The 17,716-nt window shown below is 44.5% G+C and overlaps 2 protein-coding genes across 12 annotated transcripts in view; one reads left to right on the top strand and one right to left on the bottom strand.

The window, feature by feature from the left end:
* Positions 1-2,509: 2,509 nt before the first annotated feature.
* Positions 2,510-15,192, top strand: CEBPZOS (CEBPZ opposite strand). Of its 11 annotated transcripts, none has more exons than XR_006289736.1 (6): positions 2,513-2,764; positions 4,408-4,516; positions 9,216-9,260; positions 9,518-9,602; positions 9,681-9,832; positions 10,702-15,192. XR_006289736.1 is itself a non-coding variant. In XM_037895404.2 (5 exons), exons 2-4 carry the CDS (start codon positions 4,414-4,416, stop codon positions 9,598-9,600), a joined length of 231 nt encoding a protein of 76 aa, XP_037751332.1. In that variant the 5' UTR covers positions 2,513-2,764; positions 4,408-4,413; the 3' UTR covers positions 9,601-9,602; positions 9,681-15,192. The 11 variants fall into 11 exon arrangements, 7 of the variants coding, with proteins under 7 accessions (XP_037751332.1, XP_037751333.1, XP_043399335.1 ...); XR_006289735.1 differs by lacking the exon at positions 2,513-2,764 and adding an exon at positions 3,947-4,283 and having other exon boundaries at positions 4,412-4,516; positions 10,803-15,192; XR_006289734.1 differs by lacking the exon at positions 2,513-2,764 and adding an exon at positions 3,947-4,283 and having other exon boundaries at positions 4,412-4,516.
* The window catches only part of CEBPZ (CCAAT enhancer binding protein zeta), a 26,226-nt gene continuing 18,008 nt past the window's right edge, over positions 9,499-17,716 (bottom strand). Inside the window, exons 12-17 of the mRNA XM_037895396.2 lie at positions 16,752-16,812; positions 15,433-15,641; positions 13,054-13,137; positions 10,809-10,870; positions 10,632-10,713; positions 9,499-9,781 (exon numbers count right to left, since the gene is read on the bottom strand). Coding sequence (XP_037751324.1) covers positions 9,642-9,781; positions 10,632-10,713; positions 10,809-10,870; positions 13,054-13,137; positions 15,433-15,641; positions 16,752-16,812 — 638 coding nt within the window. The 3' untranslated portion in view covers positions 9,499-9,641. The remainder of the gene's footprint in view (positions 9,782-10,631; positions 10,714-10,808; positions 10,871-13,053; positions 13,138-15,432; positions 15,642-16,751; positions 16,813-17,716) is intronic.

Raw genomic sequence — 17,716 nt, 5'->3', positions numbered from 1 at the left:
AGCTATTTCTGTAATTAAAGAAAGCTTTTCAGCCCCATATCACTGATTTAGAGGAAACAGATGTAAAGTCTATGGGTAACAATAATAGAAGACAGTACAATAAAAAGCATAAGGCATAAAGAATAACAATCAAATTAATTCCAGGAAAGCAAAACTAACATCATAGCTTTAAAATAGTGTTTAAAATATCATCATAGCTTAAAATCGCAATGCCTACAGTGGAAGGTATTGTATATTAATGTCCCCTTTTATGCTAAAGAGACAATAAAATGCTGAACGCTTACATTTAGCAGGGCTTTTTTCCCCGCAATGTGCCCAGAATAAGATTTAGATCCCTCTGTAATGTACTGGATTTATGTATATAATCAAGTTTCACTTTAGCAGTTGACTCCGACAGAGAATATGGGACTTGCTAGTAGTAGCTAAGGGACTTTTCAAGCAGTAGAGATCTGTATCTAAGCATTATAAGCATATTCTTAATTTTATGCTTCACTCACTCTAGTGGAACTACTCACAAGCTTAAAGTTAGGCACTTGCTTGAGAATCTTGTTGAAGGATGAGGTTTCGAGCAACAGTGTGTGATTTGTACAGTAATTGTCTATTTTCAGCACCTGGAGCTGTAATCACAGTTGGACTGAGCTACTGATGCATTTTGTGGAAAACAGGGGCCCTGTGAGCCCTACAGTCAAAGATGAGAGGCAAGAAAGGTCAGGTGGGTATCACAAATGGCAGGCTCAGTAGAGACGCAGCCAAGCCCACCAGAGAACACACAATGGCAACTTTCTCCTTCCCCTTCTGTTGGGAGAAGAGATCCTGGCTATCGCATTGCACCCTGCTGGCAGACTGGGAGCAATGAAGGGAGGCTAACACTGAGTATGTGTAGGTCTGGAAGGAACGCAGCAGGGAATGACAGCCATAATTGAGCAAGAGGGAAATAATCATCACTTGTTATATGTTATAAAAATGTTAAAACAAAATACAGTTTCTTTTGGTTGTTTCTCTGCCCTGTAAGTATGATGCTAGTCTGGTCTAGGAGCCCTCAGCTATGCCCAGATCATTATTATAATCACACCAGCAAAGTCTGAAAATATTGAAATATACTGCTGAGTAATATTAGCATAGGGAAGACATTAATCCATACTTAATTACAAACTCTCTTAGTGGCTCCCAAGAGAGAGCCCTCTCAGTCAATGAACAATTCCCCAATCCTACTCTCTGGGCTCTCTTACAAAGAAAGGAATGGATCCACTCAAGAGTAACTCCATCTACCCCTGCTCAAGTTCTCAAGCAGGTCAGCAGCATCTCATAATATTCAAGGCTATGTTGAGGAAGGGTTGGAAGTTGAACTCAAGCTGGAGAAGGTTGTAGGCTATTCAACTACATTTTACTGAGAAGGGAGAAAAATCTGTGATCTTTGTGACTGCATTATGAGCTGGTGCACTCTTTGGGTGTTACTGCTGAACATATTTGTGAAATATTAAAACCTCCTGTACAGTACACTCCAAACCTCTGGGCCACCATTTCCATTATTCTACTGATAGAAGCAGCTGCCTATAAGAAAGGAAATTCACAGGTGCCATCACCAGGCCTGGCAGAGCATGAGCTTTGTCTTTTCCTGGCCCAGACAAACCCACAAATGCTTCCCTCACTCCCTTTATAGTTTCAAAACCTAACTATGGACCTCTACAGGTTACTTGAGGCATTAGTCACCATTGTTTGGGCAAAACCAGCTGCAAGTCAAAGCAGCAGCAGTTGTGTGTTGTCAGTCCTGTGCTTCCTTTGTTGGGAATGCCCAAACACAGCTCCCATTTCCTGCTATATTTAAAAAACAGAAGGTGCAGTTTGTGGACAATGACCTCCAAAACAAAAGAATCCTTCACTGCTTGGAAAACATAAAAAAGCTCTAAAAATATCAGTGGATCTGATCCTGAGAGACACAGGCATAGGGGCAGTATGTTAGGGGCAGGATCCCAGTGCAGAGCCTGGAGCTGAGTGTTTGGTGTGGGTTGCAGACAGCATCCTGGCGCAGGGGTGGAGAGTTTTGGGCCAAGTTGGGAGCCAGATCCACAGCACAGGGGCAAGGTGTTTGGCACGTATGGAGGTAGGGTCCCAAGGCAGGGTGTTTGGGGCACAGTGGGGGGAGCAGTGTCCTGAGTATGTTGAGGGTGCGATCCTGGGGTGGGGCTCGGCTGGAGCGTTTGAGAGTGTTGAGAGGGGTCCCTGGGCATGTTGGGAGCAGGGCTGGAGTGGTTGGGGCATGTTGGGGACAGGATGTCGGGAGGCGGGTGTTGAGGGCCGAGGCCCAGGGCAAGGGCAGGGCGTCTGGCCCGTGTTGGAGGTGCAGTCCCAGGGCAGGAGGCTGGGGCGGGGCCGAGGCTTGGGGGGCGCGTTGGAGGGCGGGGTCTGGGTGCTGGCTCCCGGGGTGTGGCCGGGAGGAGAGCTGCAGGTCGGGGCGGGGTCCCGGGATGTTTGGGGGCGTTAGGCGGGCGGGGGCGGCTCCGAGCAGGCGGCAGGTTGGGCAGCGCAGGGCTGGGCTGAGCGCTCGTGGTAGCGGCAGGTGGCGCTGTGCTGGGAGGGGGCTGCTTAGAACCCCCTACGCTGTGGGGAGACGGATCGTTGGGGGCAGGCGGTTATACGCATGCGCTCACGGACAGCGTCTCCAAACCGAGCCTCTACGCTGCTGTGTATGCACGCACGTTAACGGGCGCAATACCAGACTGCGCCTGCGCTGGGGCGCGAGTCCCTTCCCTCTCAAGGGTATAAAGTAAGCGGACGTGCGGCGAGTCGCGATGTCAGCCGCAGGGGGGTGAGGGGAAGGGCGCGCGCTGTCCGCTGCCGCTTTGTGGGGCTGTGAGCAGGGCCACTGGTTGCTGGGCCGCGCGCCCCTCGCTGCAGCGGGTGAACGGGGGGGAGAGGGGGGGAGTGACCGTAACGAGCCTTCAAGTTATGATGCGGAAGTAGAATCTGTGTTCTGTTTCCGGGTCACTCTGCTTGTTGCTACCGTTGGCGTGAGCGAGCTAGTCGGGGCCGTGAGCACAAGGAGCGAGGCTTGGAAACCCCGTGCGGGGCGGGGATTCAGCGTTGCGGGTCTTCCCCCGCATTTCGTTCCACCCAGTCGCGCCCGCAGGCCGCTCACGTGCCCGAGCTGGGGGCGGGGGGAGAGGGTCACGTGTTTCACACGTGGCTCCTGCCCCTCACGCGGCGCTGGCGAGTTGCTGCGGGCGCGCTCCCGGCTCCGCGCTCCCAGCCCCCCTCGTGCCCGTTGGCTTTACCAGTTGCTCGCTAGCGGCCCTGTTCCCCGCTGGGCGGTTTCCCGCCTGATTCCCCTGCCCCTCCTCCCTCCCCTGCCCGCGGCCTTTCCGGCCTCTTCCTGTCTCAGCTGCTGTGCGGCCTCCGGGCTGGGCTCCCCCGCGTGGCAGACCTGGGCGCCATGGGGCCGAGCGCGTTTCGGGCCCGCCTATGGCTGTTCGTGCCGCCCGTGTCAGACCCTGACGCCTCGCTTTGCCGACGAATCCAGGCCTCGCCTGGCGCCTGCAGCGCGCTAGGCATTGGGCCGGCCACTTGCAGCCCTGGCCTGATCCCAAGGCCGCGAGTGGCCAGGCTTGGCCGTAGTGCGAGCGCGTGTGTTGGCTGAAGGCTCGCTGCGGCCCGGTGCGGGGCCCCTCTCAGCTGGCACAGACCCTGTACTCCCTTTCCGGCTCTCTGACAGCTGTAGGGTCTGCCGCATTGATTTTAGTGGGAGCTAGTTGGGGGCCTGGAGCCGGCCGAGGGGGAAAAGACACCATGCAATAGCCAACTCTTGAAGCAAAAGTTGTTTTCAGAGCTGTAAATTCCAGATGTTAAAGGTGACTGGCAAGCCACCTCTTCAGGGTGCCATCAATTGCAGCAGTATGTGGTGGAGGCCCCAGTAGTCAAGCAGAAGGGGGCGCAGGTCAGTACCAAACCTTTGGGTCCAGTGAGGACTAGCACACCTTTAACTAATGATGTCACATCATGCATGGAACCTTGCTTGGGAACATGGCTCACATAAATGTTGAGCTTTATATTTAACTATCCAGAGCGTTACTCTTGTAAAATTTTGTTTTAAATATATACAAAGGACCTAGAAAAAAAAATAAAAATCTATAGGGTTTCAAGGTAATATGCTAAATGCACCTTCTTGGGCCTGATCCAGCACCCACTGAAGTCAATAGAAATTCCCATGGACTTCAGTGGCTATTGGTTTCATCCCTCGTCAGTATATTTGAGGCATTCCACACTTGCAGTACTCCAATTAACTCAAGGTGAAGGTGTTTAATGATTTAAGAATAAGCAGAAATTCTTATGGTATCTTTATTACAATTTTAGTTCAAGAATGAAAACATTAGCATCTTTATAGTAGTGCTTATCCAAATCTGTTTTTGAAAGTTAGGCATGGAACCTCTTGCAAGAAAGATCTTCAAAGGAGTTCTACTTTTGGAAGTGGCTGGGGTCGCTGGAGCATATTTACTATTTTACAGAATGGACACAAGTCAAGGTAATAAAATGGTTTTAGAAATTACTCCTGATAGTGGGTACCAACGTTTCTTACACTAAAAGTGAAAAATTAGTAGAGAGTGGATAAGGTAGCAGAATGTTGATGCCCTAAATTAAAAAGTTGAAACTTCTGTTCACACCAGTCCATACCGTTTTTCTACTCTCATTTTCCTGTTTTTTCTCTTGCCTTTTTCTGTAAACAGAGTAGTTGTGAAGAAATCAACTGTGCATGGAATATTGGGGTAGGGGGAGACTGTGCTTAAGAGGAGAGAGAATTTACTGGGTTATGTCCTAAGAACTTAGCCTAATAGTACATGACTGAGACTTATTAGGTGGTTAGATGTATCCTGAGGTAGTGAGGTGCAGGGGGAATAGAACCATCATGAAATAATTTCTGTTTCAGCAGTCTGTATATTAACTGTGTAACACAGAGGTGGGCAAACTACGGCCTGCGGGCCACATCCGGCCCATGGGACCCTCCTGGCCCGGGAGGCCCCTCCCCTGCCGTTCCCCCTCTCCCGCCGTTCCCCCTCTCCCGCAGCCTCAGCTCACTGGCGCTCTGGACGGCACGACTGTAGCGGCGCCAGCCACTGGTACTCCAGGCAGTGCAGTAAGGGGGCAGGGAGCGGGGGTGTGGGATAGAGGGCAGGGGAGTGGTCAGGGGGTAGGGGTGTGGATAGGGAACAGGAGGGTTGAATGGGGACAGGGGTCCTGGGGACAGTCAGGAAGGAGATGGGGGGTGGGGGGTTGGATGGGGTGGCCGGGGAGAGTCGGGACAGGGAGAAGCGGGGGTTGGATGGGGAAGAGGTCCTGGGGGCCAGTCAGAAATGAGAGGAAGGGTCGGACGGGGTAGTGGGAGGCAGTCAGAGGACAGGGAGCAGGGGGGGTGATGGATGGGGCAGGGATCCCAAGGGGGCCCTCAGGGAATGGGGTGGTTGGATGGGGCAGGGTTCCTGAGGGGGGCTGTCAGGGGGCGAGAAGCAGGGGAGGTTGGATGGGGGTAGGGGCTGGGCCATGCCTGGCTGTTTGGGGAGGCACAGCATCCCCTAACTGGCCCTCAATACAATTTCTGAAACCCGATGTGGCCCTCGCACCAGGGGCGGGCAAACTTTTTGGCCTAACAGATGAGATCTGATTAGTAATCTGTTGTGGAATTATTACCTCCCCAAAACCTTACTCCAAGGACAGGGACAAGGTTTCAAGTAGGAAAAAAGTCATCTAAGCATTTGTTGCTGAAAGATTGTATTGGTGAAAAAGAAATTGTTCATCTATTAGATTAGATCTATTAGACTCCTGAGGGAATTCTGTGCCAAAAAAGTAATTATACACACAATATTTTAAAGTTCTGCAAATTTTGTCAATAGATGGGGAGGCTCCAGCATGATAGTGGGGAGCACAGGCCACTGGTGGCATGGAGGTGAGAGATCACCCTGCAGTGCGTGCTCCCCCCATGCCTGACACAGACTTGGTGAGGACCTTGACATAGCGCAAGGGCTAGGACTGCCCCTCTGTGCCAGGCATACTGGATGTGGGCAGGCAGGCTCAGCCCAGCAGGATCCAAATGTGGAGGGATCCAGGTTTGGGTTGAGAGGGTTTGGTGTGGGTATCTCAATGTGGGGGTCTGGGTGCATGGGCAAGGGGACTATCAAGTGGGTACAGGTGACAGTGGTTGGGGCTCAGCGGGGGGGAGGAGGTGCTGAGGGAGTGAAGCTTGATGCAGTCTGGGTGCAGGGAGTTGGCAAGGTGGGGATTCAAGTGCAGGGGCTCAGTGGGGATGGTCTGGGTGCAGGGGGCTCCAGATGCAAGGGGTGAGGCCCAGCAGGGGGGTCTGGATATGGGGGGGTCCAGATGCATGGGGTTGGGCAGATATGGGGGGCAGCTTCCTGTACATTGATCCCTCCACCCATGGTTGAGGAGCAATGAGGGCAGGAAGCAGGGGGTGTGTGGAGCTTCATACAGCCAGGGGAGGTTTCTTGGGGTTGGTCTGACCCAGCCGTGGCTGCTTCATGCAGAGGAAGAGGAAGTTCCATCCTTCCCAGCACAGGGTAGGAGCTACAGGCCAGGATGTCCCCACCTCCACCCACAGTGGTGATTTAGCTCTCCCTTGGCTGCTCCGGGCACCAGAAATGATGCACCTGCACTGCTGAGGAGGGGCATGTGACTGCTTTTGCAGCTTCCAACAAGACGGATGTGGAAAAATTGGAAAGAGTCCAGTGGATGGCAACAAAAATGATTAGGGGGCTGGAGCACATGACTTATGATGAGAGGCTGAGGGAACTGGGATTGTTTAGTCTGCAGAAGAGAAGAATGAGGGGGGATTTGATAGCTGCTTTCAACTACCTGAAAGAGGGTTCCAAAGAGGATGGAACTAGACTGTTCAGTGGTAGCAGATGACAGAACAAAGAGTAATGGTCTTGAGTTGCAGTGAGGCTGGTGAAGCACTGGAATGGGTTACCTAGGGAGGTGGTGGAATCTCCTTTCTTTGAGGTTTTCAAGGTCAGGCTTGACAAAGCCCTGGCTGGGATGATTTAGTTAGGTTTGGTCCTGCTTTGAGCAGGGGGTTGGACTAGATGATCTCCTGAGGTCCCTTCCAACCCTGATGTTCTATGATTCCCTGGCAGAAAGTTCTACTTCTGCGGGGAAGCAAAAAAATCTTTAGGGGACATGAATTCTGTTTGCGTACAGTGGTGCAGAATTCCCCCAGCAGTAATCTATAGCACATAAATTATGTGAGAGATTTATTAGGGCCTGGAGAAACCTCACTCTGCCCAAGACAAAGCCTAGCTCACATCAAATGAGCCCTCAGATCTAGAGGGTTTAGCAGATTCACTGTGAGCTAAACGCTCTCCCAGGAGATTGTAAGAGTTTTATACTGCCACCAGTTACTCTAGTATCTGAGTGCTTTCCAAATCAACCAAAAAATTCTCGTTCTATCTACAGATATTTGTGACTTATAGCACAGCTTCAGGGCAGGTCAGAATGCAAAGTTACACTTGTTCTCTTCAAACAGAATGTTAGGGATCGGTTGCCATCTGAGTTGCAGTTCTACTCTAGGTCAGATTTAGATCAGATGATCAGAAATGGAGTTATGTAGAACTAAAGAGCTTTGAAAAGAAGGCAGGAATAGCCAGAGAATCACCTTATCCTAGTTCAGGGGGAAAAAAAAAGGTTGTGGGGGAAGTCTGTGGGTGATGTAGTAGTCATAGAATATCAGGGTTGGAAGGGACCTCAGGAGGTCATCTAGTCCAACCCCCTGCTCAAAGCAGGACCAATCCCCAATTAAATCATCCCAGCCAGAGCTTTGTCAAGCCTGACCTTAAAAACGTCTAAGGAAGGAGATTCTACCACCTCCCTAGGTAACGCATTCCAGTGTTTCACCACCCTCCTAGTGAAAGTTTTTCCTAATATCCAACCTAAACCTCCCCCACTGCAACTTGAGACCATTACTCCTTGTCCTGTCATCTTCTACCACTGAGAATAGTCTAGAACCATCCTCTCTGGAACCACCTCTCAGGTAGTTGAAAGCAGCTATCAAATCCCCCCTCATTCTTCTCTTCTGCAGACTAAACAATCCCAGTTCCCTCAGCCTCTCCTCATAAGTCATGTGTTCCAGACCCCTAATCATTTTTGTTGCCCTTCGCTGGACTCGCTCCAATTTAGGTCATTAGGTACAAAACTTTAGGTGTGTTAAGGGATAACATCGGCTCAAATTTAGGTTTGCACAGAGGATGGAGACACTATTTTCAGCTTCCAGGATGGCACTGATAAGGTTAATCTGCAGCCAAATAAGGGAAGTTGTCTGGAGGTGCCTGGTTGACAGAGAGATCTAAGGCAGGAGTTCTCAACCTTTTTCTTTGCGCCCCTCCACAACATGCTATAAAAACTCCACAGCCCTGTAAAAGCCAGGGCTGACATTACCACCATGGGCTCCCATAAAGCTAAGTTGCTCGGGCTTTGACTTCAGCCCCAGGTGATGGGGCTCAGTGCCCTAGGGTTCAGCTTCATGCGGTGGGGCTTCGACCTTCTGACCTGGGCCCCAGCGAGTCTAACACTTGCCCTGCTTGGCAGACCCCCTGAAACCTGCTTGTGGCTCCCAGATCCTTGGTTGAGAACCACTGCTGTAAGCCACTGTTTCTTAACTGGTTTGTGGGCTGGTGCAAGTCCCCAAGATCTTCCTGACACATTTAGGAAGGCAGCAAGCCAGTATCAAAAAGGTTGAGGAAAAACTCTTCTGAGGAAAGGAGTACTTGTGGCACCTTGAGACTAAGAAATTCTGAGGGATGCTCAAAGCTTGAACTTGTAATAAACTTGAGGCAAGCTCCTTGGCTCAACCCTTCCTTAAAACAGCCTTAGATTCCACAACCTCCTTGATTTTAGGAGGGAGAATTTGTGTATCTTTGGCAAAAGGAAAGCCTTTTCACCCTTAAAACCCTAAGAGCCAGATGACAGAGGGACCCATCAGGCTTTGCGCCTATCCCCACTAGTGAATGGGCAAGAAAAGTGTCTAAATTTGTAAATAAAAGTAGCTCAAATGTGGTGTTTGACTAACACTGAAAAATACTAAATGAAATTAAATTACACACTGCTAGTTAGTATCTAACTAAAGACTAAGAAAGTTACCTTTAGAATACAGAAACATGCATTCCATTGGTGCAGCTGTTTGTTGAGAAGAGTTAATTTTTTTCTTATTCCCTTACCAGATTTTAGGCATACAATGAACAGGAGATTTCCATCCATTCTGGAGGGTAAGTCACTTCTTGCCAACTAAAAGAAAACACTTGTATGTCTTTTGACAGAGAATTATCTTCTAGTTTTGCATTGTTGCTAAATATTTTTCAGAAATGCAGAGGTTGTAAAATGTATGTTTAGCTAGAGACAATTCCAGTGATTTTTTTTCCTACTCAGAATCAGATGAATACAAATCCAATAAAATTAGACCTAGAAATTCAGATGCACATAAGAGGAACAGATGACACTTATGCCTTTTTTTATATATTTTCAGTTTATTACAAAAGCAATGAATGGGCTGGAGTTTATGGAATAAGGGAGAACGACCGACTGAAATGGCTAAGCGGCAAAAATTAGAAGTAAGTAAAAACAGAAGCAGTGTAAAACAAATGTCTGATTCATTTTCTTGACTTTTTGCCTTTGTGTTTATTTTTCAGGCCTTTGTGTTTGAACTGTTTTTTCTTCTTGATAATATTTTTCACATCTCTGTTGTGAAGCCAGTTGTCACGCTCTGCTTCCCACTTGAGCTGTTTGATACCTACAAGGGAAGAGGAGGAACATGACAAATAAGAGGTGGTGGATAACTGATGTATTCTTTGAACACTGTTTGGAATTTGAATAATCTACCCCCAAATTCATAAAACACCAATAAAGTGTGAACTATTGGATTTTTCACCTCAGAAGAAATTTTTCCATTATGCAAAAACTGTTATACTTGAAACCTTTTAGGCCTGTTTCAAAGGCACAAATTTTAGAATTGCTTTCATGGATCCTGTGTTAGTTTGCATTAACACTCAATGTTTAGGATGGCAGCCATCAATTTTTTTTAGACCAGAGAAATGAGTATAATTAATGCTTTATCTATTTGATTAATCCCATTTTGAAAAGTAGATATTTTTACAGATTTAGATTTGTGGGGGAAAACTGTTTTTGCTTCATATACACCAAAGCTGGGGAGTGGTGTGTTTAGCTAAACCTTGGTTACATCAACTTTTATATCAGAAAAATTCCCATCAGGGAGAAAGTTAAATTACCTAATTCTAAATTATGTATTTAATGATGCAAGTCAAAAGCTGCACATCATTTTGCAAAATGCTTGCAAGTGCTGTGACTAAGTACAATTAAATCTAGACTAGGGTGAGAGTCCTTAAAAACAAGTACAGTTGTATTATACATCATGTATCTACATAAAGTTATACTGGAGCAGTGGCTGAATTATTTTTTGTGGATTTAAGTTAACTCATTTTAAAATGGAATACACAGTTTTATTTTTAAAAATAACTAAGCAATGACATTTTTTCTTAAAATTGTCTTAAGGATTGTGCATAGGTACCTATTCAAATAGCGTAAGGGTATAGTTTGTTTATAGAACATGTAACTGCACTTACTTGCATTATCTTTGTTAGCCATTGCATTCATACCAATGTTGTCAAACTTGGACTTAACATTTTCATCCAGAAGAGTGCCAAACTTTAAAGAGAGACAAATATTAGTATTTTCTTTATGGAAAATATATTCAGGCAAAATGTGAGATCAAGCATTTTTTCTTAATTGATCAGATTTACCTCTTCTGCAGCAGCAAGCATGCCCATGTCTTTGAGTTTTCTTTTCTTTTGCTGCTTTGATCCTTCAAATAGAAAAAAATTAGTGAAAATTGTAATCAGCTAAAATTCTACATTTTCCTAGGCACCACCACCAGACAAAAAAGTTCATCCTTTAATAACATTGTCCAAAGTATCTGATTTCTATTAAGGCTCCTAGAAAAGCATTTAAGTGTCTAGAATGTAACTAGAAGATAGAGGATTTCTCTATCATTTCATTGCAGGGAGAGATGTGTGAACAGATCGCTTAATAATGTAATAGCAACCTACAGACCCAATCAGGATTAAAGCCCCCTAGTGCAAGGTGTTGTACGAAGACATAGTCCCTGTCCTGTTCAGTTTACAGTTCAAGTGACAGATGAAGGGTCAAGGACTACAATCCAAAATATAATAAAATGAAAGTGTTAACATGTTTATGAAAGCTGTATAAATACTAATTATCTGATATTTCCATCTGTCCCTTAAGCAGTCATTAATTGGCTGACTTCTAATCAATGCTGCAGCAGAAATGGGTCTTAAGAGTAATACTCTTCTGGAGTCATTCAGGGAGACTTCAATAGCACTGATTAGCATCCAGAAGGAACTGATCTCACAAAAATGGTCTGCTAGCATTTGTTACAAATACACTTGAAAGTTTTAAAATCTACATAGTTTAGTATAAAAAAAAATGGGGATTAGTTTCTCTGAAAGAAGGGATGGCTGATAAGATTGGGGATTGTGTGCCAGTATTTTTTTCCTCCTCAAAAGGATTGCCTCAGTAGAAGCATACAGAATCAGAGCCTAATGGCTAGGGCCTTACCAAATTCATGGCCATGGAAATCTGGTCTTTTGTGTGCTTTTACCTGATACTCCCCTGTAAAATCTGTATAAACCAGTGTTTCTCAAATTGGGAGTCCAGAACCAAAAAGGAGTTGCAGGAGGTCACAAGGTTATTTTAGGAGGTTGTGGTGTTGCCACCCTAACTTCAGAGCAGGGCAGCTGGAGAGTGGCTGCTGCTGGCCAGGAGCGCAGCGCTGAAGTAAAGGGGGCAATACCACACCGTGCCACTCTTACTTCCGTGCTGCTGCTGTCAAAGCTGGGGAGCGGCAGCTGCTGACTGAGGGCCGAACAGTTTTGTTGGGAGTTACGAACAACCTCTATTCCCGAGCTGTTCATTACTCTGATATTCTACTGTATGTTTTTAGCTCTCAAATTTTAAGGGGGTGGGATATGTTGACTCTTTAACACACATCTTTTAACCAGTGTTAGAGTTATCTAATTAAAAATTCAGGTTTTGATGACTGGAAAGCTGGAGAAATAACATCACAAGAACTAGGATTTTTAATGTACACAAGCAGATTTAAAAAACAACTTTAGGTAAACTTTGTCAACAAAGTAGCAAAAAAAGGGTTCAACCTTTTTTGCAGGTTGTTTTTCAGATCTAAAGCAGTGGACACTCGGACCACAGTGATTAAAGAGCCACAGTAGTGTGAATTCATTGTTTCATTTACAATAGTACTGTATATTCATATTTAAAGAGACAAAATATTTAGTTTTATATTCTCACAGCAAAATGACTAAGTATTTTATCAACTACAATGGGTTAATATAATGAACGCATCCTGATTGCAGAACATATTAAAACCCTGATTTAATTAATCAAAGAGCCACTTGTAGTTCCCAAGCCTCAGTCTGAATATCACTGATCTAAAGCAACAGCTGATGCTGTAGGGGTTTTTCTGAGTGGGAGTGGTAAAGACTACATTCCCCTTCTCCTCCCCCCCCATTAAATTCATCCATTCACTCACTTTTCATGTCTAAAACTCAATTTATATCAAATTTGCATTAGTTTTCATTTTTAGTTTTGTTTTCATTACCAGCAGCAGGCCACAGCTCTTGAGGAATCTATAGATTTCCCTTTTTAAAGAAATTTAGGGAGCACAAATTTGTGCTGCATGTACTGTATCCAGGTACAATGTTATCTGCTAATTCAACTCAACCCTAACAGCCTCTCAAGAGCTGTCGCTAATACTCAGTTGTACCAGACTGACTGGATTTGCGGTACAGGTGTGAGAAATTCATTTTCACTAAAACAGAATTTGAACTTATGTTTCCAGAGGCAAAAGATCAGTGCACCAACCCCCTACACCACAGAGCCCTCTGCCACTCTACATACTTCTACTACTTTGTATTAGCCTTTCTCAGACTTTAAATGAAAATATATTCTTACCTTCAAATGATCCAGCAAAATCAGTATCTTTTTTTCTCTTGCCTTTTTTACTGACAGACTTGACCTGATCTTTACTGTTTACATCTATTATCAAAGAAAACCAAATAGGTCACTATAATTTGCACAGTATATACTATATTTAAAACATTAACTACGAACACTAACATGTCCATTAAGGTACATCTGCCCCATTGTTCTGTTGAGCTTGTTCTTAGAAAACATTAACACCACAACGGACATACTCAGATTTTTAATTTAAAACCCACAGATCTTGGGAAATGCCAAGTTAAGTTTTTCATACCAGCTTTAAATGCCTCCTTTGCCTACTATCACAGCATGGAAGATATATTAAATAAAGCACTGATCTCAGCTCCACGAGATACAAAGTCCAATGGAATAAGTTCAAAAGAAACATTGCATTATGTAAAATGTATCTATTTGATAAGTGTGGTGTATTAGGGTTGGAAGAATTAGATTTTTATCTGTAAATGCCAAATATTGATTGTACTGGACATGCAAACCAATGAAAATATATTTCTATTGATAACACCTAATGTCATTAAAGTTACTGTCTCATCCTTCCCGTGATTTCCCACAACTGAAAATTTAAATCGATAAAGGCTTTAAATTGATCATCAGTATTACCTGTTGAAATTTGAAAAAAAATTCCACCAACTAATACAGTAACTCCTCACTTAACATTGTAGTTACAGTCCTGAAAAATGCTACTTTAAGTGAAACAATGTTAAGTCAATTCAATTTCCCCATAAAAAAAATGTAAATAGGGGAGGGCTAGGTTCCAGGGAAATTTTTTTTGCCAGACAAAAGATTTTATACATACATATACATAGTACTGTACACAGCAACGATGATTGTGAAGCTTGGTGAGGTGGTGACATTAGAGCGTAGAAGAGGGTGGGATATTTCCCAGGGAATGCCTTACTGCTAAATGACGGACTAGCACTTGGCTGAGCCCTCAAGGGTTATTGTTAATGTAGCCTCACGCTTTACAAGGCACCACAAATGGAGGGAGGGGAGAGACACACACACTGTGTGTGTGAGAGAGAGAGAGACATGCATTGCACCTTTAAGTACGCTGATCCTACTACCTTTTTAAGTAGATCAGCAAGTGGAGACAGCAGCTGCTACCAGCAAGCTCCCTCCGTCCTGAGCCCTGTCATGTCCCCCACACCTGCTCTGTGGAGATGGGGGACACCCTGACATTAGCCTACCCCTTTCCCCCGCACATCAAGCAGGAGGCTCCCAGGAGCAGCTCCAAGTCAGAGGGCAGGAGCAGCACACAGCAATGGGGAGAGGGAAAGCTGAACTACGGGCATTTGATAGCCTGATGGGGGGCTGCCCGTCCATCCTGGTTCCAAGCCCCCACCACCTAGCTCCTAGGGCTGCTCTTTCTGCAAGCAGTGGACAAAGCAGGCGGCTGCCAAACAACATTATAAGGGAGCACTGCACAACTTTAAATGAGCATGTTCCCTCATTGATCAGCAACAAAATGACATTAACCGGGATGACTATACGTGAGTTACAGTATATTATGCAGTAGTGCCAATTTGAAAGAGACATTAAAATCTATCTGAATAGGTTACTTCAGTCCCTGATAATACTCCCTGACCTCAACAAGCCAATACTATAAACACTCTCTTAATCTCATATGTTTCTTGAAATTGTGAAGTGGTTTCCATGTAAACACTCTCTCTGATAACGTAATAACCCATGATCAGGTTAAGTCACAGCTTCAAATTTCTTATAGAAAAAATTATTAGGTACATGAATTTTTGTTGTTGTGCTAAACAGAATTACAGGAGTCAAACAGTTACTTATTAGCCACTAATTTTAAAATCATTAACTGGTCTCAAATCAATCAGTGGAAAAAATTAGTAAATGTTGATTCAAATCATGCATAACTAAAACTAGAATTTGCCAAACATTGATTGACTGATTATTTTTTCCTTCGTGCCACATAATGGTCACTGTGTCAGTTACTTGTGTAAAGACCTGTTTGTTTATTTGGTCTTTGGAGGTTTTTTGTTCTATTTTGCGTGTGCAGAGAATAGTGTATCTGGTTTGTGAAGTATTTAAGACCAAGTTTTCAAAGAGGTGTGCTTAAAATGAGGCTCCTAATTCCGTATTTAGGCTCCTAAATAAAAGTGGCCTCATTTTCAGAGGTAATGAGAACCTGCAGCTCACTGCCTTCAGTGGGAGCTTCTTGGCCAAAGAGTGACTTCAGTGGAAGCTGCTGGTAGCTTAGCGTCTCTGAAAGCCAGGCCTCTGATTTAGGTCCCTATCCATGGATTTAAACACCTAGTCTATGCAACCACATTTTTTAAAGTATTGACCTTACTGTTGTTTTCATTACCTTACCTGGACTGTTGTCGTCATCTGATACATTCATAAATGCACCTCCCTCTTCATCAATGTCATCTCCAAACTCTTCATCCATACTTCCCAGGGAGACTACTTCTTCATCCATCTCATTGAATTCATCTTCATCATCAGAATCTTCTAAGTCATCACTGCATTCCTCACCTCCTTTGCTTTTCTTACCACCCTTGGGCTTGTTTTTTATATTACTAAAATACACAATAATAATACTCAGCACTTCCTGCCTCATTAGATGTCTACAGAGAACACCCATCTATTTCAAAGCACTGTACTAGGAAGTTAAGAATCATTACAAAGAATTTTAAAAGTAACCCAAGGCGTAATCAATTGGCACTTACAGAATATTACAAATACATCAAACTGAATTTAACACAAGGAATGCTGCTGAAAATCCACCCGCTTTAAAAGGTCTGAAAAGAGTCCTGTGATTAAGGTACTCTTTTGACAACAGCTATATGTGTTGTTACATGTTCTAATGGTCCCAGTTCATTTTCAGAAATCCTTTTGCACAGGAGATTGTTGAGCTGCTTTCAAAGACACCCCCAGAAGCCTTAGCAGGCCTATTAAATGGAAAACTGAGAATTTAACCTAGTATAGCACTTTAATGGAATAGAGGGGAACTGACCCATCCTGAAACACTACAGGTGGGGGAAAGGGGGTTTGGTGAGGGGAATGGTAGGGTAAAGAGGTGGTAACAACGAAGATGAGTTTGAGAGGGAACAAGATCTGGATCAAAGTTTTTCAAGGTTCACTATAAATTTAAGCTATAAATTTCCCCCCCTCCTCCCAAAAGAAATTTCAAATTTCTTTAGTGAATTTTAAAAGTACGTTTCAAATAAAATTGCACATTCAATCATTAATGGAGCCAATGAGTTACTGGGAATTAAGCTATGTAACACTGGACTTCTACCATGGGATCAGAATTCCAGTTTTCAGATTTCATACATCATGTATTATTCCAATTGATTACACTCACTAGCATTATCTGACCATGAACTCGGAGATTGTGAAAACCAAGATGATACAGACTTGCTTGCTAGATCATTCTAGGATATAAATAAATAAAGTGCCCAGCCTCACGCTTTCTAGGCTAAGTTGCAAGTGCCATAGCATCAGCATGCTCAGCCCAGGAGGAGGTGGAAGAGAGAGTGACATGCAGCACTCAAGAGTGACGCCTCGTGCAAAATGATACTGAGCGAGGCTGACTTTCTTCAAAAAGTAATGTCCAGCCATGTGGAGTAAAAATCTGTAGGAGTGGCACTGAATTAGTACAGAAGGAGCAGAATCAGAAATCTTACCCAGCAAAATCAAGGTCATCCTTGCTAACAGCATCACAGTAACTGTCACCTTCAAATGACTCTGAAAGAAAAAAAAAATGGGGAATTTTCTTTTGTTATTGCAACACAAAGCCAAGGGAAACATTTTGAAGTTATTTAATAAATAGACTGAATGATCATGGCACAATTTATCATTTTAAAGTCTTCCATTTTCTCAAGCATACATTGTTTACATTTATTGACTCATCAAGGAAGAATCCCCCGGAGAGTTACTTCTGTGGAAAACTGGTCAATTAGCTTACAAACCATTTAACAGACCCCCTGAGTCACAAGGCATTTCATAATACAAAAACAATAGCATAGTAAAAAAGTTTTGAAAGAGAATTCCTTTGCACAGGAGAAAGTTATCTTAAAATTCATTTTGTTTATTTTCATGCTACTGTACAGAGAAATATACATAAATCCTTCCCCCACCCCAGCATCACATGAGAAAATATTCCCTATGATTCAGAGACTTATCTTGTGACACTCATAACCAAGGTATGCAGAATACAGGGACTGCACATTCGACTCTGAATTAAGAGTCTCAATCACAGAGAAGCCAAACCGCCTTGGACTTTAAAGGCCACTGTCACTGATGGAATTTAGAAATATAGATCTAAACCAGGGAAGACACCAACTAGGAACAATAATGTGTCCAAAAAAACTATGACATTTCTCTCTCAAGGAATTGCAGTCAAGGATTTATAGGGAGAGGACTTAAGATAGGCTGGCAGAGAAAAGTTAACACTAGGGTGCCTTGGATCCAAAATTTGTGACGCAAACCGCCTAACACAGGGGTGGCCAACCTGAGCCTGAGAAGGAGCCAGAATTTACTAATGTACATTGCCAAAGAGCCACAGTAATAAGTCAGCAGCCCCCCCATCAGCTCCTCCCTTCCCCACCGCTCCCAGCACCTCCTGCCCACCAGCGCTCCGCCAATCTGC

Source organism: Chelonia mydas, chromosome 3 (assembly GCF_015237465.2).
Source record: "Chelonia mydas isolate rCheMyd1 chromosome 3, rCheMyd1.pri.v2, whole genome shotgun sequence".
NCBI classification, from domain to species: Eukaryota; Metazoa; Chordata; order Testudines; family Cheloniidae; genus Chelonia; species Chelonia mydas.
The sequence above is the reverse complement of the archived record's forward strand: the minus strand, read 5'-3'. Positions and strand labels throughout refer to the sequence as shown.

Bases quoted from the DNA above. Each gene is read 5' to 3' on its own strand.
- CEBPZOS (XM_043543398.1), top strand. From the start codon at position 4,202: ATGGACTTCAGTGGCTATTGGTTTCATCCCTCGTCAGTATATTTGAGG. The intron at 4,284-4,411 runs GTGAAGGTGTTT...TTTGAAAGTTAG, and splicing joins AGTACTCCAATTAACTCAAG to GCATGGAACCTCTTGCAAGA. The intron at 4,517-9,215 runs GTAATAAAATGG...TTCCCTTACCAG, and splicing joins CAGAATGGACACAAGTCAAG to ATTTTAGGCATACAATGAAC.